A 25330-nucleotide genomic window follows, 5' to 3' on the forward strand; every position below is an offset into this window, starting at 1 on the left:
TAAAATTAACATTTTAAAGAAAACCTATACGTTAGTACCATTTACTAGTCCAAGAAAACAAACAAGCAAAACCCCACACTTAGTATTCCAAGAAAACGGACAAGGAAAAAGAGGAGATTTAATCACAATATCAGATTTTCCTTTCAAAGTTTATCAAGCAGGAAAAGTTAGGTATTTGGTGACAGTGTAATTATAGGGAAAGTAGGCCCATCTTTAAGAAGCCAGTCCCACTGCAGAACCTGGGGATGCATTGCAATCCAGTTGGTGCTTGGTATATAAAAGGCTATGCTGAATAAAAGAGGGGAAGCCAATTCTCAGTATCTAAGTCATCTTCATTTTCTACATTAATTTCACCATATGATTCCCATTTTGTATCACTTCCTTGATCTGATTAATGCAATTTTTACCCCTGCAGTTTTTTTCCTGGGAAGCTCTGCAACCTTAGAAAGCATAAGCTGATTCAAACTGAGCTGGTTTCACTGAAAAAGTCGGATGAGAGATCTCTCCTCTAAATTTGGCGTGGAAATGGTTCTCAATATTGAGATGCACACTCTGGGGCTACATCCTTCAACCTCATGACATCCTACTGCAGTAACGAATCCAATAACAGAGTTCCTTTGTAATGGAAGAAGAGGACACTGCCCAGAAGCCTGTCGCAGAATGTGAATTGCACAGCTGAATGGAGTAAAAATGTTTCTTATTTTCACACTCAAACTTTTCCACCTCTATCTGTACACCATCATTACCTCTTTCCCCCATTCATAATGAAGTCCAAAAAACCCAACATAATGACAGAAGTAGTATTAGTGTTTTAAATTTGCGAACCAATCTCTCCTACATAAGGACATCCTTTAAAAATAAATGAACAAAAGTCCAAAAAGCCAAAACCTTATAAAGCCATTTGTTTGGCTTGCCAGCAGCTGAAAGGCTGTTTGTCCCACTTGACAGCTAAAATCCAGCATGTCTTGCTTTGTTTGGTCTTCCCACAGAGAAGACACAGCAGTCAGCTACTCATTGGCATGTTGTCCCCCCATATCCTTCCCCCTAACAACACAAATCAACTTCTGCCACTGCAGGAGCTGTCTTTAATTCAGCCAAAAAGCTACACAAGGAAAGATGCAAGGGGAAGATAAATGTACTGCAATACGGCAAAAGCAGATGAAAAAGCAGGAGCACACAGATGAAAAACTGATGAAGTTCAATGGTTTATTCACCTGTATCAGCTGTATCTACTCTTGTAGATACCATCTCCAAGTGTTTGCTTTGCTTTTATTAAATTGGTTTTTACTAGGAAAGAAAAAAGGAAGATATACACGTTTAATACAGAACCCAACAGGTCTGATGAACAAACAGGAAAACTATACATGGCAAGTAATAATTTTTTTAATGCACTACAAAATTGGATTTTCCATCAAAATGCAACACAGTACATAACAGCCATGAACGCTTAGAATTCCCAGCACCAATCCAATAAATGGCAAGAAAACAGCTACCTATGGATGTAGCAAATGTCTCCTGATCCTAAACTTTCCTGAAAACCTAACATAACAATAGCAACCTGCCATCTTTATTGAGGAAATATAAAAATATTTCCCTTGTTGAAAATCTGAATTTCTCTTAGAAAGGAAATACATCAGGGAAATGCAGCTAAGGCTGCTTTTTTTCTTTTTACATTTACTGAGAAGAGTTGTGAAATATTTAAGTTTCTACATTTTCATAAGTCAAGTCTAAAAAAATCTGCAAGTCTGTCTCGAAAAGATTGTCTCACAACTTTGAAACCCGTAAGAGCTCCAAACTGTAATAGCTGCACAGTCAATATCCAAATAAGCTTTTGACAACACCAGATAAAGTCAGCTTCTATTTTCCAGCCTTTGCAACAACTACAGGTGTCTGTAGAGCTGAAGCTAATGGAAATGCGCAATGTTAGCAAGAAACTCCTCAAAAGGCAATTTTAATCACCTACATAGTAATTACTTAACCTCAGTCGTTGGATCACATTGTTCTGCTACACTTTCTTAATTTGGAAAGCCAAAACTAACTGTCATTAGTGCAGACTGAGAAGCACCTTTAGTTCTGTTAGAAAAAAGTCAGTTCTATTTAGTTGCTCATTGTTAATGTACAACTTAATTTCCCAAAACACCAATTAAGTAATAAATTGTGATTATTGCAAATTCAGTGAACAGAATGGAAAAAAACACCCACAACATCAAAACAATCTGACAAGCATTCTTATAGTTACTTTGTTCCACATCTTATTTTTACTAAAAGCTCCTAGTTTAAGATTTTTCTGTTTCTTATTGCTAGTTTACCCCTCATTTTAAACATCTCTACTCTCCACAGCTTAATTTTACAGTTCTACATTTTTGCTACGTTTCTATTTTAATCCAAATGGTTTTACATTTTTCTAATAAAGAAATATTCCTAAAGGATTAAAAGTATTTCTTTGGAAAATAAGTGAATTTTCCCTTAAAGAAGAGATTTAATCACAATATCAGTTTCTCTTTCACTGTTTATCAAGCATTGGTGCTTCATCATTTACAGAACTGTGTAATTCCAGGTTAAATCTGTCTTAGAAATGTGAATAAAGCAGAACAATGAAACTGTTATAAAATATGTATTCTTTAAGAGTACATTTAAGATGGCTGTTTCTTTCCAGTTGCAAACAGAACAAGAACAAAGAAATGCCTCCCTATTTACTCACTGTAGTGCATAGAATCACTGTGGTTCTTTAGCTCAACAAGGATATTAGCTGTTTTAACACTCCTTCACATCTAAAAATGATGTGCTTACATACATATTGATAAATGATGACTTCTTTGATCTGTTAGAAGTAACATTTAAACAAACTCTTTGTTAATTTCTTCATTCCAAACAGTGCATCTACACATCTAAAGCTGTAACATTAGCTAACAATTTGGTGATTATTTCTAGCAGTAAAAGATTAGATGCTGATTGCTGCTATGAGATTTACTGAAACACAACAATAAAAACAAAAAACAAAACAGTTAAAACTTTGTTTAAGGTAAAGTTAAGTCACCTTAAGGACAATAGTACTCCAAAGAACAACCTGCTTTGGAATTTCTTTCTAGGTTAGCAAATTCTTTCTGAAAAGCTGAAAAGCAGCAATTAAGAAAAAGGACTGCAAGTGCAAAAAACTGAGCATGGCTGCTAACTAAAAGATATGCCAAATACCTTAACTATGATGTAGGTAGGGTCTAACTCAATTAGGCTTATGAATACACCAAAACAAACAGCACAAAGTTTAAAACTGTCTGGAGAGGGAGAGATAGAGACCTCCACTAGCTAGACTGACATATGCTATTTAGCTTCTTTTGGGGCTTACACACTCTGATTTATGTGTGACCTAGCTCTGATTTGAATATCTCTATCATCTCTTGCATTACCTCACCACAATAATGCATTAATGAGAATAAAAAGAGAAAAATTGGTCAAGTTCTCTTTGTATTTCTTTGCCTCAGAGAAAACCCGTTTCAAATAATTAGGTGTTTGCACATAATAGCCTACTTCCTTAAAAAATCATTTAATGGAGTATTTTTAGACCAAATTAATTTTTCTGTAAGATTCACATGCAGAAAATTTACTCTTTTGTGTCTTTCAACAAGCAAGCCTAGCATGAAACCAACATATTAATGAGAAAAGCTGATTTTACTGCATGCCAAATATTTAATTCTGAAATAAAACTGAGATTGAAGATGCCCAGATCAAAGTAAATATAATGTGATAGGTAAGAAAGATTGCAGGCTGATTTTCATATATATGGAATGAAGTGTTAATTTATTTACCTTTGCAAATCCATCTAAGCTAAGAAATTACATTAGTGAAAAGAAATTCACTTGCACAGCAGGAAAGCTCTCGAGCCTAAGATCTAAATTTTTTTCAAATGCACAAGGCAATCTTTATTAAGCTATAATTATTTCCTCAGTCTCTGAAAATGTTCTACTTTACAGGGTTTAAGTGACTGGTAAATCAACATCCCACACACCACTTAAACTAAGCTGACACTTGTTGCAAAATTTCTTGTCCATAAGTTAAAAATCAAACACAAGTTCAGTTTTTTTCACAGGAGTTAATAGTATTGTGAGAATCCTTCTAATTTCTTTTGTGAAAGGCTTAAAATAATTTCATATGCATTACCTCTCTGGCCAAATAATGTCCACAGAGACTTCTACTAACAAATTTACAGGACAGTGTGCATTTTTACAAATGACTCAAGAGCTCATCTTAAACTGATCTAAAGAGAAGAAAACGTTCAATGATCTCAGTAATTCCTCAAAAACAATTAAATTGAAAGACTGATTTAAATCTACAATAACCTGCCAGATAACAAAAAGGCAGCAACATACAATACCTAAAGAGGCTATTTTCCTTTGCTACCATCACTACAGTACTTACTTCAATGTCTGAATAGAGGAAAAACCATGATGAACTGTTGCATACCTGTGGAACTTTTGTAGAACTGTTGCTTTTTGCAGTGGTAAGAACAGGTTCTAGTATGGCCTGCCTTTGAAAAAGACTATGACTTGTAGTACTTTAATTTCTCAGATTTTGATAATGAAGCACAAGTAATATGGAAAGAGGCAGCTTCTTACAAGCAATAAGTAAAACAAAAATACATAGCACTGATTAAAAAGTAACACGTTTATGTGCACCAGGACTCCTTGCTACATACTAGCACACAAACAGCAGATTTCTCAAAACTTTCAGCTGCATCATACTCTTGCATATCTGCACTGCAGATTTCGCACGCTCGCTGGTTGAACAATAAAGGAATGTAAGAGCTACGATACTGGAGACCTCAATCAAGATGCTGTTGGATAACATCACAAGATGAAGTACTTTGTATTTGAACAAGCGTTTGATGAAAAAACAAACAAACCTACTGAAATGTACTTTGTTCATAAGGGAACTCTTTGTCCTTGTAGCTGTTCTAGGCAAAGAGATTTATAGTGGATTCACCTTCAGAAATATAATGTACTTAGCAACTGCAGGACAAGAGCACCACTCAGTGGAACTATCAGAGAAAATAATACTGGGAAAGTCAGTGTTACCTATTCATAGCCAAGCAATAAAAGAAAGTTTCAAGTGATTCTACTAAGACTAAAATCTTCCTCAGAAAAATTTTAGGTGAAACAATGGCCAACTTTAAATTATACTCCCTGTAATACGAACTAAAGTTCTATCCTTAATATTATTTATTTGCTGTTTCACTTTCCAAAGGCTACCCTGTGGCCTCACATGCTGACCACCATCCTCAGAGTGAGGGTCTACAGCAGATGGGAGCCACAGGAAAGAACGTCAGATTGCAGCAAAGTTTCTGTGCATCCTAGCTGAACATGACAATCCTAAAATTTACACTTGCAGCTGTCATTAACATGGTGTAAAGTGACCAGACTGAATTTGGTCAGGGTTTATCTGAATCTCTACCTTACAACACAGTGTATTTCACAGCACAAAAGGCTAGGCAACTCAAAAACTGCAAAGAAACATTCTCTAAGAACACAACTACTACTGTCATATCTGGTTAAATATTTGAGGAAGACTTTAAAAAACTAGAATTCCAGTGAATCATAAATCACAGTATGTTTCTCCTTTAATCCAGTCATACACCAATGAGCACTTGCAAACAAAATGATCTCCACAAAACTGTATTTAAAAATACAGTTTGCTACAATCCTAATTGATAATTTTATAGTGAGGAGTGCATTTAACAGTCAGAAACCCCAAAACCACAATATGTTCACAGACTCTCTTCTAGTTACACTGAATTTCTAGGACACAGATTGGTTCTCTAGGAAATGTGAAAATATTCAGTTCTCAAACACTGCAGAATCTGCTTTGGTCACCATAATACATTACCTGGTAAACTGGTCTTCATAATATCAATGCCAACTTGAAGCTCAGGCTCAGCTGCAAGGACTGCATAATCTCCTTGATGAGATATATTGAAGTTGTAATTTGAATTGATACCGAGTAAGTTATTGGCCAGGAAAGGTTTTCCTTTTGATGTCCTTTGCAAGTGTACTTCATTCCAAGGTATGCACAGCTCTTCTGCAATTAATTTCCGCATCAGCAGGCGACCAGCCTATGAAATAAAGGGGAAGTGATTTATACACAACTATTGTGCTACGTGGATCTAGAAAACCATCTGCCTAAAAAATGTGCTTTTATTACTGTTGATATCAAGTCGTGTATTTTAGCCCAATAATTTAAATTTGTCCCTTTTATAAAAGGCTGTCAAGTTAAAGCAAGAGTTCGCCAGACATAAGTGTGAAGTACATTTATTACTATTAGCATAGTCAACACATGACCAAAACCAGCCCCAGTCTAGACAAATCACAATAGTTCCTTTTTCTATGTTACTTATTTATAGTACTTTATGGCACAAATAAATACCTTTTACACCACCCTAAACAGTAAAATTGTCTCAACAGCCTTCCTTTCAGTGCACCCACTCCGCTACTTAGGTGCCAAATTAAATACTCAGCAAAAAATGATGAGTAACTCCTTACAGCAGGTATTATTATTCGAGATTTAAAATCTGAATCATGTAGAACAGCTTTATTTTCCTACACATTGCACTGATGTCTGGTGTACAGTCTCCCAGGGCACGCTGGTTTGTCTGCTGATTTGGCATCACGACTGCGATACCTGTGAAGTCTTTAAGAGTAACTACTGAGAGCAGGCTACAAACATCCCTCTTTGCTCCTCAGTGACGCACAGCTTCATATTTTTATGCACCAAGCCTTATACTTCAGCTTTCCATCCCTGAAATGCCCTTGCAGGGCACGCTTTCCTAGGAAAAACCAGGACTCTGGGCAATGCTGACTCTGCAGCGAGACAACCGCGTCCCCGCTCCCCATGTACCAAGGCGGCTTTGGCATCGCGGGCAAAGACAAACTGGCCGATGCGGTCCTTCTCCTCGGGCTGCACCAGCTGCGCGGCCAGCAGCCACTCGCGGCGGCGGGGTCGCCAGGCGCCGCAGGGGAAGGCCCAGCGCACACTGCCCATGGCCGCGGCCCGCAATGCCGCCACTGCCGCGCTGCCCGCGCCCGCCCACGGCCCGCCCCGCGCCGCCATCACCCGCCCCCGCCGCCCGCCGGCAGCCTATCAGCGTGCGGGACGCACCGAGAGCCCCGCCCCGAGAGCACTGCCCAATCAGATGTCAGAACGCCCTGTGAATGACAGCGGAATGCGCCAGGTACCGACCTATCAGGGGCCGGGCGGTGCCTGCAGCGGAGCTGCACTGGGGTGTCGTCAGAGAGGAACCCGCTCCCGAGATGGGCGGGCTCTCGCCTGGAGTGACGGCCCGCCGGACCCTTCCCAGCGCGAGGAGCAGCAGAATGACGCCGGAAGGAGCCAATCTGCTGGCGCTGCTGCTGCGGAGGGTGGGCCAGACCGGTCGGTGAGCTGCGGGTGTTGGCTGCAGGTGGGTGCGCGCTGCTCGGAGGGAGCGCTCACGGGGGACTGGCGCTGCGCCTCCTGCGGAGGGGCGGCAGTGGCGGAGACCGCGGCATGGCGCGGCCGGGTCGCGCTGCGAGCGGAGGGGATCCTTTAGCCCCATCCCGCCGTACTGTCAGAATTAGCTCTCCCTTAGAATGAACGGAGCCGCGCGGGGCGCAGGCGCGGGCGGGCTGAGCATGCGCAGTAGGGGCGCTGAGGCCGCTGTCCTCCCGCGGGCGGGGCGGGGCGATGGCGGCAGCCGGGATGGGGCGGAGGGGCTGGCGGGGCCGAAGGGCTGGCGGGGCCGATAACCCCGGCGTGGCACGGGGAATGTCGCTGCCTTCTCAATTCTGCCTCCTCCGGCCGTGTGCGACACAGGGAGGCGGGTATGCCCTCGGGGGTGGAGGTGGTTCATAGTGGCAGCGCGACCCGTTGAGGGCAGGTGATGCGCGGCCCGTCTCTGCCATCAGCACATCCTGCCGAGGTGTTGCCGTCAGTGCATCCATCCTGCTGGAGAGCAGTCCCGGCCCGGGCAGAGCTGTCGCAGCGGGATGGGCTCTGAGTGCCGTTTAGTGACTAGAAAAGAGCAGCCGATTGTCCGCAGAGCAGATGCGAGGCGCTGCATCACTAGCTGGGCTCTGGCTCCTGAGGATGTGTCCGAACAAAAGCCTCTTGTATCCCGTGCTCATTGTTCTGTTAAGAATTCTAGTGGTTGTCAGAACTGGATTCCCATGTGCTCTCAATTACAGGCCATCTGTAAATCCCTAAAAGATAGTAAATTTGTTTGCCCTTTGGTTCTGGAGTTGGGCCATGGCCAAAAAATGAGGACATACTGGAAAATTTACAATGTTTTCTGTTGCTTGCCTTTAGAAATACTTACGCTTCATCCATTCTGTATCGACCATGTACAGGTGATGCAAAAATACTGAAAATTGTATTATTGCAGGTATTTCTTAACAATCCTCCTTATTTGTTGTTAAGCATTCCCAGCTCTCTGTTAATGTGGAAAACTGCTGTTTCTACACAGGCCAGAAGGTCTTTCTATCTAAAATAACTCTCAGTTATAACTGAGGATACATTGGTCTTTTTAGAGTACTTTAAACACAGAAGTAACATTTGGATAAAAATTGTTTCGTCAAGGAATCAGTAGGCTATTTGACTTATTTCAAAATATTATTTCTATTTTCTTTTGTGATTTAATGAGGTAAGGAATGGCATAATTTATGTATTACCCAAACGTATAGACAAAATTTACTGTCATCAGAGGAGGATTTAACAGTCAAGAAAAATACCCAGGAAAATGCTCTTCGCCAAGATCAAACTGTAGCTGAGGCTTACATTTCAAACTTTGTATTCTGCACACTTTGGAGAGGAAATTGTGGCAGTATATAACTAAATAGTTGTATCATAATAGTAATGGGTTGTGGGTCTTACCTAGTTTCAAAAAAACCCCGTCAGGTTTGATTAACAGGTTTGGCTTGTCCATGCATTCTATGTAGAGAGATTTAAACGTGTACCATTTTCTCTCACTAGTGGATTTAATGATTTAAAAAAAAAATAGACTTCATATGTAAATGCAAACTGAAGCTCAAGATGCATTTTATAATATGTAATATAATTATGGATGTATTCGGTATAAACCCACATCTTTATTTTAAGTAAAACATGCCATAGATAATAAGCTATGCTAAATTATTCTCTAAGTATGATCAATATTGCATGCATGTTTTGAAAAATACATATTTTAATCACATGCAGAAGTGACAGACTTCAGAAGCCATTAAAAGCTGTGATTTTCTTTTACAGAATTTGCAGTTATTATTATTGCCAGAATTAGAAGTACAGTATGTCATTTTAATTGCATTTTTTCCTGAAAAATAGAATTACACTTCTTGATCTTTTTTGACTAAGAAAATAATTTGCAAAGGAACTTGATGAATTCAATAAATTTAATTTCAGAATAAAATTCAGTCAGTTTTACTTCTTTTAAGTGATAACTGCTTTATGTTAATGACTTAATCTGTTTGTCAGGGAACGTGCATTTAATGATCACTGCTTGCAGAGTGGGAATCTTCCACTTTTGAAATGCTTCCAGGAATTACTGCAATTTCCTTCCTTCCTGCTGGTACCATGCTGGGTTTTTTTCCATGTTGTTTTATTTTTTTATCACTTCTAAAGAACAAAAAGCTTTAAAGTCCCTGTGACACCTTTCAATCTGAGAATACTCTCTCAACATTTATTATTGATAAATGTCATGTTTGTGGATTAAATGTCTCAAAATGGCCTGTCCATTTTTTGCTTGTCTTAAAATGATTGGCAGAATATTATTTTTCTTTGAAGTTCAGTTATTTATGAAAAACTCATGAGACTCAGTTGCATTGAAATTTCCAGACAGGAACTTGGAATTCTCTTAGTGTTTTCATTCTTAGGCAGCCAGTCACAGTCACATTTATGGAATATAAAAATACAGAGCTTTTACTCAGTATTTATAGTTTAATTACATTTTAAACCACTCTTGTCTTTTTAGTCAGCAATTAGATGTGTCACCAAATCCTACAGTTGTCTGTTCCACTCATACTCATCTTAGTGAATGTCGCATTAGATGTGTAGTGCAGAGTAGCATCTTTAAAACTTATTAACAAGTCATTAATTTATCTCCTTTTGAATGGATAAGGAATGAAAATAGCAAATAATCTTGATGGGCATATAGTAGACTCAATAGTATAATACTTTTAATAATAGATCTTAGAATGCTGATCTTGGCCTTTTCAAAACATACACTGATGTACACTTAAATTTTGTATTAAAAAACTAACTGAAACTTCTCTAGAGAAATCTGTACAATTTCTTCATCTTTGTACAATCTGTACAATTCTTCATCTGTGCTTAATTCTTTCGTCCTAGGTACATAAAGTATGCTGTAAAATACCAGCTCTTAGATTTCCCTTTTTTAAAATCCTGTTCCTTAGTAAGACATGCTGTCCAAGCTGGGAGAAGGCCACGCAGTAAATGTAATGTTCCATTGACTAACAATTTTTTTCTCATAAGATACCTGCTCAGAGGTACTAAGATTTAATTTTTTAATTGGTGAGTGCTGTAGCACAGCAGTATTGTGCTGTCAGATAAAAGCTGGTAGATAGTTTTACGATTGTTTGTAAATAAGAAAGTGCCAAATACGGGTTTAGATTGGTTTTGTCAGCTGTGTTGGAAGAGGAGAGGACGTCTGCACACACCTTATTTGTAATTTCTGAATGGCCACACCCTGGTGCTGGGAACAGTCTCAAGCTTCAGTCCCCTTCGAAGGGTTTAGTCCTGTTTATTGTCAGGCAGGCACAGCCCTAACAGGATTTCTCTGACAAAGTATGAACTGAGCTATGTGTGATACTTAGTATGCTCAATACTTTCACAAAACAACATTCCCTCGGCTATTTCAAAGTCACACATATTTGTATGTATATTTTTATCTTACTGTTATAGAGTGATCAAACAGTTTGATGTCTTTGCCAGTGTCTTTCTGAACCCTCTTCTGGGTGTTCATGCTTCATTTTTATTACATATGCTCTCCCTAGTTTGATATCTTTTCCTTGGTTATTCACTAAGAAAGAATTGCACATCTTCCACTGTTCTCAACTTCATTAACACATTTCAACTCCTGTAACCATTTTATTTATCGGTTGTAGCAGCTGAGGATATTTGGACTGTTGGTTCAGCAAAATCTTTTCAGCAAAAGTGTTTATTAATATAGGTACATTTTATGAGTATGTTCTGATCAGTGCTTTGGTGGAACTACAACAGACTCTGCATGAACAAAAGTTCATCTCTGCTCAAAGGTCACTTCAGTCACTTCACAGTTCTGTTTGCTTTGCTCCTTCAAATCTGGTGGAATGGATGTGAAAACCATTTATAGGAGGTGTATTGCAGTGGTTCTGATTTTAGTGTATGGCTGTATGTTCTGAAACTGCCTGTCCTGGATGTTTTTGGTCTCCTTTGTGAGTTTAACAGTAAGCCGTGTTTGCAGTCTCAGTATAATATCTAGGATTCAGCATATATACGGGTTAATTAATTGATAGTCTAAAGGTCATTTGGACTTTCCTAAGGAAAAGTATAAGAAAATAAATTACATCTTTCAATACGTTCTAGGTACAGAATTATAAGAACGCTTATGAAGGATTGTTGATGGTGCTATCTAAAAGACAATCAGAAATATGTTGCATCCTCTGTATGTCTTTGGAAAGGGAGCATTAGCATTGGTGACATAAAACAACTCCACTAGAAATTCAGAGTGGTTTTGGCAGCTGTTAGAATGGGATTAAGGTCAGTTAAACACTTTCTTTTAGCTTTTTACCAGTAGACTAAATACTAAGAGGAATGTGTGTGTATCTCATATTTTGACTATGGCCTTATCAGAGTTCAGTGTGGTTACCTGGCATTTGGGCCAATGAGCTCATTATGTTCTAGAGTGCTCTGTCCTTCACTGTCTTGGGAAAAGGACAGTGTTGAAACTGGCAAAGGGTTGTAACTAGGTGATCCCTAATGGCCCTTCCAACCCAAACCACTCTATGATTCTATGACAGAGGGGTCTTTAATAAGGGTCTGGGCCCTTATTACTGGATTTTCTGACAGACCATAAGAATGCTCTTACCCTCAGAGCTTCCAGGTGGTCCCTTATTTCATCCACCGTAATGACCAAAATTAGCTTACTATCTGGCAGCCTTCTGTTCAACTGCTGGCTGCTCTGTGGCCATACATAGATTGGCCATTGCTTGCCACTTCACTGTCAGACATGCAGAATGCTTGTCCCCTCAACTGGAGATCTGTACAGATAGTTTTGACGGGTACGTATATGTGCCACACACATGTATTATGTGGAGTTGACCTTAATAACTGTGAAGTTTGTATCAATTTTCACTGTAGCAGCCAACTGGCCTCTTGTTTGAGGTGGCACACAAGAAAAATAACCCAGGGCAAATGTTTAACTTTTAACTTTAGGGGAGTTTAGTTTTGGAATTGTTTTCAGTTGTCTTTGTCAACCAGTTGTTGGTTTGTTGGGGTTTTTTTGTTTGTTTGTTTGTTTTAAGAAAAGCAGGCTAATAGCTAATGGGGCATTTGCCAGTGCAAGATTGTAAAGGTCCAGTACACAAGCAGGGAGGTTTTGTCAAGTGGTGAGAGATTGGATCATGTACAGCAGTACTTGTGTCACGTTCCAGGCAATGCTGCAAGGCTCGTTGCCGAACAGCATACAGACGTGTCTTAAAAAGCAAAAGTAAGGGATCCCAACTCTAATGAACCATTTACTGGAGCTTGGTTCTTGGTAATCCACATAAAGACAGACTTTGTAATTGGATTCCTTTGGGAGTTGATGGAGCAAATAAAAGGAGGGGTGTTTCCCAGCATTCCTGAGTTGCAGACCTCCTCAACATATGTCTGCACCCCCTGCGTTTCTTACCCTTTTGTCAGAGTTGATCAAATATTTATTAAAAACTCTATTGATTAATTCATATGGCTTTCTGGAAGAATGCATGAAATAATTATAAATGCTAGTTCAGCCTTGTTTAGCAAACCAAGTTTTAGCTGAATTGTTAAGATTGTTAAGTTTGTAGGGCTCTAAAATCATCAACAGATTCAGTAAAGTGGTACATTAATACTAAAATTAATAAATAAATCAGGAATTGGCTACAAGAGAGCTGGAAATTGAATTTTTTTAGCATGTATTTTTTTAATGGAGAAGAGGGTGAATTAGGCTAAGCCATTACACAGTATTCATTACTACATTCCTTAATTGTGGACAGAAACGTTAAAGATACACTGCTGAATTTTGCTTTTAAGAAAATGATGAGATACTGCTATTAGAGATTAGGATTAGGATGCACTAGATAACTTGCAAATTGGACTAGTGAGATAGTGATGAGATCTGAACCATAATGTTGTAAAACAAATCTTCTATCAGTGAAAGAAACTTAGGATCAAACTGAAGGAAAGAGAAAACCGCAAGAAATAATAAGGAAAAACAGAAATTCAGTCTTATAAATGGACCTTGGAAAGTTTGACAACTATTCACTCTAATGTAAGCTGAGAGAGGATATCAGCACTGTTGATAATTGTAAGAGTGAATAAATATACAAAGGAAAATTAAGTCATTCAACAATTGTAACGGAAGAACAAATAGATGTAAGCATTAATAAACTGTGTAATTAAGTGGTTTACAGTGAAAATACCAATATACTGGAATAGAGTTTTTGTGGTAATAGTGTGGTAAAAGAAAACTTTCTGAAACATCAGTTGCTTGTATGAATGTGATTATATTGCCTAAACTATAATGTGATTAGTGATTATCTTGCCTAAAATAGCAGTGCTGGACTTGATTACAGCAGATGTTTCCATGTTCAGTATAAAAATACAAGTGTTACTGAAATTGGTAATTTTACCTATAGAAAGCAAGTTGTAGTTTGGAGCTTGCTATAGAAATTACATGTAAGAGGAGAAAGATGTCTAGTATCTATTGTCAGTTCCAGAATTTTGCGAAAAGGTTTATGTTTCTTTTAGAAGTGTTATTTTATATGGTGCCAGATAAACTTTGAAATTCACTTCCTTTTTTTTTGTAAAGTTTCATTCAAATATGGGAAACTAATGTTTATTGAAGCAACTCTGCTTTTGAAGATTCAGTCTTTTGAGGAGCAGTCTTTTAAACGCATAAGAAAAGGGCATTCTAGAGAATTCTGACATACAAAAAGGTTTTATGATTTATAGAAGTTGGGGTTTATGAGGCCATTCATTATCAGAATAAATGGTGGTCTTGTTCTTCTGTATTTTCCTAGTTCCTCAGGCTTAGAATGGAAAGAGTGAATACGTTGAGATTGTCTGGCCATGGGAAGGAGAAGATGCCTGCTGCAAGGGTGCCAGTGCTGGCAGCAAGATCACTGGATCTCTTCTATTCCAGGACACATGGAGGTCTATTTGTGGTTGGAGCTACCTGAATAGATAAAGGATAGATCAGTCTACTGTGAAAGCACCTCACATGAAGAAGACTGCCTTGTGGTTTAGTTTGCTCTGAATGTATCATGTTATCAGATGAGCCTTTTCACAAAATTAAAAACCAGAACCAGTATTTTCTTGTTTCTGGGTTTTGTTTGGAATTTTTTGTCCCCTCTCAGTTCTGGTGGGCCATTATCTGTTGCTGGTTTTAATTGGAATTGTGGAAGCAAAATCCTGGAATAAAAAAAAATTTGGAATGTATCTTTAGGCTTTAAAATAGGCAATCGTGACTCAGATTTGCAGTAAGGGCAGCTTATGCATCTGCAGTATATAAATAGCTCTTTAAATAGGTGTAAATAAAATATAACCATGTTTAAAGTTTCTTTATGTTAACAGAGTGGAGTAAAATACTTTCATTGTAAAAAACAGTTAAAGCAAATTTTCCATAGACAAAAATGCACTTCGGTGTAGGGATTTTCACCAGAAAAAAAAACCTAGCTGCTCAACGGGAGATGGTCTTAAATTTAAATGTGTTCTAAAGCCAGTTAATTTACGCCACTGTAAATGAAACGCAGAGTGGGCAAACATAAAGCTTCCTAACAAGACTAGAGGTACATGACAAAATCAGTTTCAATTGACTAAACACTCGAAGTCACACTGTCACCAAACTGTCTCTAAATGACTGCATTTGGTAAGCCCCAGCAATCCTGTGATTCAGCCAGGCTGTTAGTGTTGTTTGTATTCCATTATTGCAGTCCAGAGTGCCTCATGGGAATCCACTTAGGAAGCAGTCTAGTAGCCTGTGTCTCCCTTCCACTACAAGCTGTAGAGTGATGAGCCTTTTGGAATGTAAAATATGTAACAAAGTTTACTTTTTCCATCTTAATTTTACATAAAATTGTAAGAATTTGGGGTTTTTTGAGGGTAAGCCTAGGACTAGTCTTTCTCTTAAATGACAGTTAAACACACTCTTTGATGTGCTTCCTGTGGACTACACTGAAAAAGTTCCTACTGGTGGGTATTATCTGTAGAATTGTTCTCTAATACATAGCAGATACTTTACTTTTCAAAGCATGCCATATGCATATATTTTACAAAGTAGTAGTATTATCAAATTCAGTGTAAAAGGCACTTATAATAAAAATTTCTAACTGTGCATAGGATTTACAAACTAAATTCAATGCTGAAAAATTCTTTGTTTTATGATGTATTGATTTTATTTGCTTTGTTTTTTTTTTTTTTTTAATTGTAATAAGACAGTAGAATCAATTACTTATTTTTCCATTTCAGGAAAGATTGAAGAAAACATGGCCAATCAACGGGATTACATTAGCAGACCTATTTGCAATGGAATTTCTGTTCCTGAAAATAAAATCAATTCCTTAGTGGCTGAAGGTCATGGACAACAAATTCTAAAAGTACTACAAAAATTCAGAGAACAAAATATATTTTTTGATTTTAAAATACTTGTGAAAGATGAAGTAATTCCCTGTCATCGTTGTGTACTGGCAGCATGCAGTGATTTTTTCAGGTAAACCTAATTTTGGCATGAGCTTGCAGGAAATAGATTTTAAATTCTCTGGGAGGGAGGGAAGAAACAGAATCTGAAAAATAAACTAAAATTATCACAACTTACATATATCTGCAGAGTTCTGAGTAAAGCATTCAAACATCGTTTTAAGGGTATGCCAGATACAGCTGTTTACATTTCCAAAAGCTTGTGAGGAATCTATGAATCAGATTCCAACAGCAGTCTGAACTCTGAAATACAAGTTTCAAGTCGTGTGTGGTTCTGCTGTTAGATAAAATGGACACAAGTTATGTATATTTAAGAGTCACCATATCAGTATTTGAAGGTCTTCAAGGATATGTTGTTTTTTATATGACAGGCTATGTACTTTGACACATTTATATTGTGAAACATAACAGATTGATTAGAAACACAACTTGTACTGATACATTGTACATGGCTTTAGAACGGAGCTGGATTTTGTTTGTGTAAGACAAGTGGTCAGTATAGTGGAGATTGTCTTCAGAGGTATTTAAACAGATATACATACTTTTCCTAAACTACAGATTTCAGCCCTTCAGCATGAAATGGATCCTCCTTCTGGTGATTAAAGTATTCTTAAAGGGAGAGCCAGGATTCACTACAGGAATCCATAAAGAAACCTTGCTAACCTTTTTATTAGAAAGATTCAGACTTACAGTTCCACACTGAACATGTTTCTGAATACAGTTTGCTAAAATCTGAGTCTCTAATAATGAAAAAATGGACTCCTGGGAATGAGTTAATGGCCTCAATTAGTTTGCCTATACATAGGGGAGTGTTATTTTCGAATGTTGTGGAACATCCCATGGTCTGAGTGAGTCTGCCATACATGACAGAAGATAGCTAGATGTATTCTAAGAATTACTGAAAAAAAGAAGAAATGCAGATGAAATGCGCACTTTCTCCACTGTAGCAGCAGATTTGTTTTTCTCTCTGACACACAGAACTACTTTCATTTGTCTTTTAACTGCTTGACAGCACTGAGATGATCTGCCAGAACGAAATACTAGGATGAAATAGCTTCCAGTGGTAATTTTTATAACTGAAGTTTAGCCCATGGAAACACAAATGTTCTTTTCACTACCTACAGACTCTTCAGATTCAAATCTGCCAGGAAAGATCACTCCCTGCTTCTAAGAGTTGATGTAGTTTATAATAGCAGCCATCGGATTCATAAGTTGTCCTGGAATGTAAGGCCCATTTTTTACCTTCAAGGACCTAAGTCTACTAGATACATTTTAAAGTGGAACACCTTTTGTCTTCTTTGGCCTTTGGACTTCTCTTAGTTTTGGTTTCATTGTGTAAACCCAAGATTCAGCAACGTTTTAATCCTTACTTGTTGGGATTCAAGAGTCAAAGCCTTTGCCTACATTGTTCTCCTACTGGTATTGTTCACTATTTTCTCCCTAATTAGAGATTTCATAGCTCTTGGGTTAATGAGGAAAGGATTATAAGGGTCATCATTTAGTATTCAAAGAGGTCTCTGGGACACAGGTGTCTTACTGTAATTTTATGCTCTTGTTCAGAAAGTCAGGCAAGTTCCTGCTTTACTACATGTTCACGTCCCAAAGTGTATGTGCTATACACACTGATGTTTTTTCCTCTTTGGCTTCAGAAAAGGACGGGATTTAAAAAATCCCATACAACAGAGATACCAATTGTATAACTGAACTACGATATAACACTTTTTTTTAATGTGATTTAACTATGATACATGAATAACTCAGGTTCTCTATTTTACATTTGATGATTTATCTGACTCTTCCTCCACTATTGTCTTTAGTCATATTCAGAAGCCACTGCTATCCCAGCCTGGTGCTTAGGCTCTGAGAGGGTAGGGCAAGGGATATTGCAGCACTGTTCTGTTGCCAGCACCTACCTGCTTGAAAAGCTTTAATTATTTTATCTTGCCATGTTAGATTGTGTGAAATAGTTAAGTGTTGTTACATATTTAGAGTAAAGCAGATAATAAAATTTCCACAAATCTACTGTATAATAGTCCATTCCACAATTTCAACCATCATCTTTGTATTCAGTCATAATCTACTTTCTGCACAGTTTCATTGTGTCCTGCAATCATATGTCAAAACCTCATTTTTTTTCTCTGAAACTGGCCTGTACTCATACATCTCTCTGTCACCTCTAAAGCAAGAATTAAGTTTCCTTGTGTTTTTCCTCCCTATTCAACCCTCACCTACTTTTATCTCTGAGGACTACACCCATCATCCATCTGGCCATTTGCTCAGCCTGCAATTTGGAAGGATTTTTTTCACTTAATTTTATGTATTCATGCACAGTTCATGACCAAACTCATGGGGTTTTTTTACTATGTATTTTTTTAAATCGTCCTTTCTTTCCTAAGCTGTTGAAACTGATGCTGTCCTGAGCAGTTTCACATTTTGTCTCACATTGAGAGCTGCAGACTTCATGGCTATTTGTGAAAATCCATACAAAACACAGGTGCTGCTATCATTTTGTTGAGCCATCACTTTGAATATGTTCTAATCGCCACTCATTTTTTTCTTCAAACATATCAAGTAAATTCATTGTTCATATAAGAACTTCCATATTTTAGACCTGTTTTAGACCAGCCCACATTATTATATGCCCCAGATTGTTTCCTTCCACATCAGTGTTTTCTTCTGTTTGCTAAATATTTAATTTGTGTGTATTATCTTCTGTATTCTATTCACAGAGCCATGTTTGAAGTTAATATGAAAGAACGAGATGATGGCAATGTTACTATTAGTAACCTATCACCCAAGGCTGTGAAAGCTTTTCTTGATTATGCTTACACAGGAAAAACAGAGATAACCAATGATAATGTGGAAATGCTCTTCCAGTTGTCGTCATTTCTTCAAGTTTCACTCCTTTCCAAAGCTTGCAGTGACTTCCTAATAAAAAGTATTGATCTTGTGAATTGCTTACAGCTGCTTTCTCTATCAGAAAGTTATGGGTCCGTCCGCTTGTTTGATCATGCACTAGATTTTGTACAACACCACTTCTCATTGCTACTCAGATCAAGTGATTTTTTGGAGATGAATTTTGAGATATTACAAAAATGTCTTGAGGCTGATGAACTAAATGTCCCCGAGGAAGAATCAGTGTTGAAAGCTGTCCTCCAATGGACCAAACATAACTTAGAAACACGACAGAAATACCTGCCTAATTTGATTAAAAAAGTGAGATTACACCAGTTATCTGAAAAGACTTTGCAGGACTTCCTGAGTTCTGAAGAGCACTTACTTAAGAGTGCTAATTGCTTAGTAATAATCAATGATGCAGTTAAAAGTGTGCAGAACTTTAGTGGACTGTTTCCAGATGCACGTCCTTCAACAACAGAAAAATATATATTTGTTCATAAAACTGATGAAGATGGAGAAAAGAGACATACTTTCTGCTACAACATCAAAACAGATAAATGGAAAGAACTACCACATACGCACATGATTGATCTGCCAGGGTCAAGTTTATCTAGCTATGGAGAAAAAATATTTCTAACTGGAGGATGCAAGGGGAATTGTTATAGGACTGTCAGGCTTCACATTGCTGAACCATTTCATGATGCCACTGACCAAACCTGGTGCTACTGTCCAGTCAGCAATGAATTCTCCATAGTGTCAGCTATGAAAAAACCAAGGACGATGCACACATCTGTTGTAACCTTAAATCAGCTCTTTGTAATAGGTGGAAAGACCAGAGGAGCTCAAGAAACTCGGAGTCTTCTGGATGTAGAATCCTATAATCCTCTTTCCAAAGACTGGAAATCTGTAAGCCAATTACCAAGAGGTATCTACTATCCAGAAGCAAGTGCATGCCAGAATATAATTTATGTCCTTGGCTCAGAAGTAGAGATTACTGATGCCTTTAATCCATCTCTTGACTGTTTCTTTAAGTATAATGCTATGACTGATCAGTGGTCTGAGCTTGTGGCAGAATTTGGGCAGTTTTTCCATGCAACTCTAATCAAAGCTGTTCCAGTGAACTGTACATTGTACATATGTGATCTCTCCACCTACAAGGTCTACAGTTTTTGCCCAGAAACCTGTGTTTGGAAAGGGGAAGGATCTTTTGAATGCGCTGGCTTTAATGCAGGGGCAGTTGGGACAGAAGACAAAATTTATATACTAGGAGGTGATTATGCTCCAGAAGAAATCACAGATGAAGTTCAAGTCTACCACAGTAGTAGGTCTGAGTGGGAAGAAGTTTCACCAATGCCAAGAGCCTTAACTGAGTTTTATTGTCAGGTCATTCAGTTTAATAAATACAGGGACCCCTGGTCACCTGTACTGACAATTTGCTCTGGAGAATTTTGAAACTCCTGAGTCAAAAGAGTCTATTTAAATGCACAAGTTTTAGAACAGTTTTTAAGTATTAGTTTACAGATGGAGAAATACATACTTGTTTGTTGAAATTTTCAGTTTAAATTATATGCTGTAGGATTGCTTTTGGAAGAGTCCATTAAAATGTCATTCATGCTAGTCATTATACAGACAGTATTACTTAATTTTATATACAACTCTTCTCTGTAATTATCAGAATAATTTTCAAAATTATACTACTTTTTGAAAAAGAATATTCATGAGGAATTCGTTGTGTAATATGTGCCATTATTTCTGTAATTATTCACAGTTGTCCCAGTAGACAAATTGCTAAATGAGAAAACTGACTGTGATACTGTTTTCCCTATGTAACTGAAGTTTAAAAGAAATTTTCATTAGTGTTACTTAGATTTTCTATGTTCATAAACCTGTAAGAGGAATTCATTGTCAGCTTTATCTTATCAGAATGACCTTAGCAAGGACAAGAGCCAAAGTGACCTTCACAGCATTAAAACCAGGTATCTAACTTGAAGAGACTGATAATTCCTGTCGTCTTACTTCAGCTCTTCAGTTTTACCAGTTTTTCTCCATCCTTGTGCCTTAGTAGTAGCTCTGTTTTGTGTTTCCACCCCATTAACTGTGGCACGGTAAACTTCAATAACATACTGCAGGGTAGGTAAGATTTCTACAGGATGGATGATTCATGTGATATCTTTGCTTCAGTCATGTTGTTAACTAAAGAAAAAAACACTTCAGGATGTTTACTAACAGAAGTCTTCCATCTCTGAAGTCTCCAGTGCTACCCACTAAGCAGTCACTAGGCTGCTTATAGCAGCAAGCTGTAAAACAAATTGTAGTTGTTGCTTCGGTTAACTATGGGAAAAGTTTGTATCTTGTCATACATCAGATACAAAGTTACAAAATTACACCCCCTTATTAAAAGTCAAATAGTATTTCTGAGGTGAGAAATCATCTCTTGTGGTTAAATTAATTAAAACACTTTATCTTGAACTTCAGGGTAATTTTAAATGTTAAAATATTACACAATAAACACTACACAATATATTGCTTGATAAACTTTAAGTAGTCAGCTATTATAATGTTAAAATTGTAATGGACTTGTAGTGCTAATATTAGTCTAGCCATACGTTGTGAAGTAAATTTGATCTCATGCTTACAAAGTTGGTCCTCTTTTTGAAAGGAGGATGCTGAAATTAACTAGGTTTCATAAATTAATTTGTAATCTTCCACAGCCTGAGAATTTCCTTTCTTACCAAGTATCCAAGTAAGACACTGAGAGCCCTTATGTCCATATAAGTATTGTGAAAACAGTAAGGTTGTCTTCTGCCAGACAGGATAATGGTTCTAAACATCTAAGCATGTCTTTTCAAGCAGTTTAAAATATCAATAAAGTTTAGTGAGGCATCAGAGACATTTTTCATAGGTCTTGAGACAACTGTGGTAAGTTCATTATCACATCACTACTGCATGTACTTTTTGCAAAACTCAAGCTCAATATTAATGCTTAAAGCTTAATATTGCCTAGAACATGCTTCTGTTTTAAACAGTAAACAATGGAAAGTTCTGATTCTGTGATTGACTCTGTAATTTGTTATCAGATACCTTTATAAATTTAGGTAACATCATAGCAATTTTCATAAGTATGTAAATTAAAATTATGCACATTTGGAGAACATGTTAATAGAGCAGAACCCTTCCACTCCATAATTTCTGTATATTAATGTGTGTGTCAGTTCTGTAGAAGTAGCTTGTTACAGTATTTCAGGCAACTTCCACATTTATTTTCTTTCTTTTTCATAGTAAGTCTCCAAATCATATTTTAACTGCACATAGCTAGGTAACCTTTATGATCACCTTACAAGAAATGCAGGTATTTTTATATTGGGACACAACTACTTTTTGTTTGTGCAAAGCAAATGTATTGAGTAGAGAGAGGAAGAATACTAATCCTGCTTGCTGAAACAATAGGAAAAAACCAGACACATAGGAAAACAGTAGTTTTAGTTTTAATGAAGCTACTCAGGGTAGCATAGAGACTTCATTAACCATTAATTATTGCAACTTGTCACACCATTGGAATACAAGGCCCAATTCACCTTTGCTTGTGTATCTGTGTTGTTTTTATACCTGAGTAATAAGAGTATGCAATTTGTGCATTGAGAAAAGTAACATATTATGCCCATAGTACATGGGTATAAATAGCTATGCAAATTGGAAGAGACTAGAGAATTGCAAGGGTTTTTTAATTGCCACTGTCATGACAAAATTGCTGGATCACATAAACAGCAAGCAAATGAGTCATTCAGGTTATGCTCTTTCCCCTAAGTTTTTCCCTGCAGCAGATTTTTTTTGGCAGTCTTCCACCCAGCTCCTTCCTATATGTATAAGACTCTGGCATCTGACATCAGACAGAGCAATGACATACGTGAGAAATTCCTCAGTATGGATAGTGAAAACTGACTGAAGCTGAATTGTGAAAATAGACATGCTGCTTTAATATTCTGCACTGCACTTGTGCAGGAACTAATGTCAGTTCCCAGTCTGACAAATCATTCATGGATTTCACAGGGAGTTGAGCTGTCTTACTCAGTGATCAGGAAGTAATATAGTAATATCAGTTACTTTCTAGCATTGCTTACAGAAATGTTACTGTGAAATGGTACTGATTTTCTTCAGTTAGGCAGGTGAGCCTGTACTACAACTCTCACAGAAGGAAAAAGGGTCATTTGCCACATTTCCACATACAAACTGTTAAATCTGGCAGCAGAATTGAATGCAGAAGAAGCAGAAATGTTAGAAAGTCATGGTTAAAAACAAGGCTTTCAGGTAGAATTAAGGACCTATGTTCCAAATCCCGTGATTAATTGCTAAAGATGTAAGAAATCTCAGTGAAGTCAACTACACAGAAGAATGTGAATTACTTCCATGAGTAACTGTTGTAGCTCTGGTTCAAACAGATTTTTCAGTCTGCACAGCAGTTATGCAATTAAAAAAAAAGGTCACAAAATTAATGCAAAGTGAGTTTTTTTATATATTTTCTGACTTTTCAAAGCTCTTTGAATCAAAGCTTTCTGAAAAAGTACCTTCCTCTAAAAATAGTTGGTAACTAGATTAATGATTACCTATGTTTTCACTGAAATAGAGTGATGTTTAAAACATATAAAATGCATGTAAAATTATAATCTACTATTTGCACTTATATGATGTAACCAAAACATTTCTAATAGTATTCTATTTTATGTCACAGAACACATTATAAGCATGACCAGTATAATATACACAAGATAATATATATTGTATGTGGGATTTTAATATCCACTGATGATTATATTGGATAATCTTAATTTTTAAAGAATGCTATCAAAACATTATGGCACTTTGGTAATGTTATCATACTGGTTTAGTTGTTATAATATCAATTATTCAGGTGTTTATATTGATTATATTTGCACAGACCTGATTATTATTACTATTATTTAAGGACTAATTAATTTGTTTTCTATATTCTAAATACATTTGTAGTAAGTCAATTTACTTCTGTTAAAAATTCATTATGTTCACAAAATGGAGTAGATTTTATGGGTCAGATTTATTTAGAGTATTACTCTGTGAAGAAAAGTGTTTACCTCCTCTGGTTAGTATTGGGTAGTAGGTAAGGTATAGGCTATAGAATGTGCTGACTGCAGTTCCTAATGTGAACATTGATTTTAGCTGTTTCTGTTTGTAGGTGACCAACAGGAGGCAGCATAAGATCTATTTTAATTAAAACAGACTGAAAACAGGGAAGTATTTGACAATATTTATAGTTTAACATCATGCTCAATTTACTTTTTTCCTTCTAACACCCAGTAAAGCATAGAGAACAGTAACATTTTGCTGCTGCGTGGGCTCTGCTGATATGTGGAAAGTACGATACTACACGTTTGCCGAGATGTTCATTCTTTTGTGAAATAAAGCACTGAGCAACTGAATCCTTCTCAGGTCTCTCTTCTTTATCAGTGAGTTTCAAACTACAGAGAATCAACAGTGTTTCTAATGCAGGTAATCTCTTTTTGGTTTGGTTTTTTTTGGGGTTTTTTCAGTTGGAGAGCATTTTGAACGCTCTAACCAGCAATGCAGTTAGAATGCAATCAAGAACGGATGAAAACTGCAGTGACGGGGTTTTATAAATATCCTTGGACCTTGTATTTTTATATCCATTACATACTGAGTTACTGTTCCCATGCTCATTTTAATTGTCTGCTGAAAAGTTCTTAAATTTACTGTTGGTAAATTTAAATTGTTTTTTTTTTTAGTTAGATCAGATTGATATACAAGTTTTCTTGACAGTTTAAGTATTGCAAATGACTGGGTATTTATTTTTACTGAAATGGACTTTCCATACCAGTAGATGTAGCAGTAAATAAAAAGAGATAAAAGCTACTTAGTCTAAAATCTGCATGCCAAGGCGTGCAGAAATGGCATCAATACAAAGTGACGGAGCCCAGTGTTGTCTTGTATTCTTCCAAAACTTAAAATTCTGTAACCCTGAGACTCCTCTATAGATAAATTAAAGATACAGCAATACAACTTAACCTTCCAACACTCCAGGGCCTTTGCCCCAAAAGCCTTTCGGCTAACAAAAGCCTTTTGGAGACACGTGCAAAGCATTCCAACAGCATTCACAATATTAAAAGCTTATACTGAACAGTGAAGGGATTCACAGACCAAATCTGAGAGCTCAGTCGTGCAACCCTGTACACAATCAGAAGGAAACTCTATGTATGTTCTACAGATCCCAGGGAATTCACCGTGAACAGTTTGCATCTGAAGTAGACCATATGGTAGAGATTTTCTTACTGTCATCAAAAGCAAGGAAGAAAAAATCTGGATTTAATGATGAAAGTGCACATATATTACACGTAAATTCAAGACAGTTCACATAAATGAAGGAGGCCTAAGGATTTTTGTTGGAGGAAGCTGGTACACACCAGGATTTTTCACCAGTGATCAACAGCCTCCA

The 25330-nt window shown here is 37.3% G+C and overlaps 2 protein-coding genes across 5 annotated transcripts in view; one reads left to right on the forward strand and one right to left on the reverse strand.

The window, feature by feature from the left end:
- AASDHPPT (aminoadipate-semialdehyde dehydrogenase-phosphopantetheinyl transferase) overlaps positions 1-7247 on the reverse strand; it is a 30103-nt gene extending 22856 nt beyond the window's left edge. Inside the window, exons 1-2 of one of the 2 annotated variants that reach the window (XM_085064079.1) lie at positions 7228-7247; positions 5878-6103 (exon numbers count right to left, since the gene is read on the reverse strand). In XM_085064079.1, the coding sequence (XP_084920205.1) occupies positions 5878-6088 (211 nt within the window). In that variant the 5' untranslated portion in view covers positions 6089-6103; positions 7228-7247. Of the gene's footprint in view, positions 1-5877; positions 6104-6885; positions 7090-7227 lie in introns of those variants that run through there. The other variant, XM_085064070.1, reaches the window with a different exon arrangement.
- Positions 7248-7250: 3 nt separating this feature from the next.
- Positions 7251-24299, forward strand: KBTBD3 (kelch repeat and BTB domain containing 3). Of its 3 annotated transcripts, none has more exons than XM_085064048.1 (3): positions 7251-7447; positions 15724-15964; positions 18681-24299. In XM_085064048.1, exons 2-3 carry the CDS (start codon positions 15741-15743, stop codon positions 20299-20301), a joined length of 1845 nt encoding a protein of 614 aa, XP_084920174.1. In that variant the 5' UTR covers positions 7251-7447; positions 15724-15740; the 3' UTR covers positions 20302-24299. The 3 variants fall into 3 exon arrangements, with proteins under 3 accessions (XP_084920174.1, XP_084920164.1, XP_084920182.1); XM_085064038.1 differs by lacking the exon at positions 7251-7447 and adding an exon at positions 14292-14409; XM_085064056.1 differs by lacking the exon at positions 7251-7447 and adding an exon at positions 14422-15447.
- Positions 24300-25330: the final 1031 nt, after the last annotated feature.

Source organism: Lichenostomus cassidix, chromosome 1 (genome assembly GCF_008360975.1).
Source record: "Lichenostomus cassidix isolate B80296 chromosome 1, HeHo_3.0, whole genome shotgun sequence".
Taxonomy (NCBI): Eukaryota; Metazoa; Chordata; class Aves; order Passeriformes; family Meliphagidae; genus Lichenostomus; species Lichenostomus cassidix.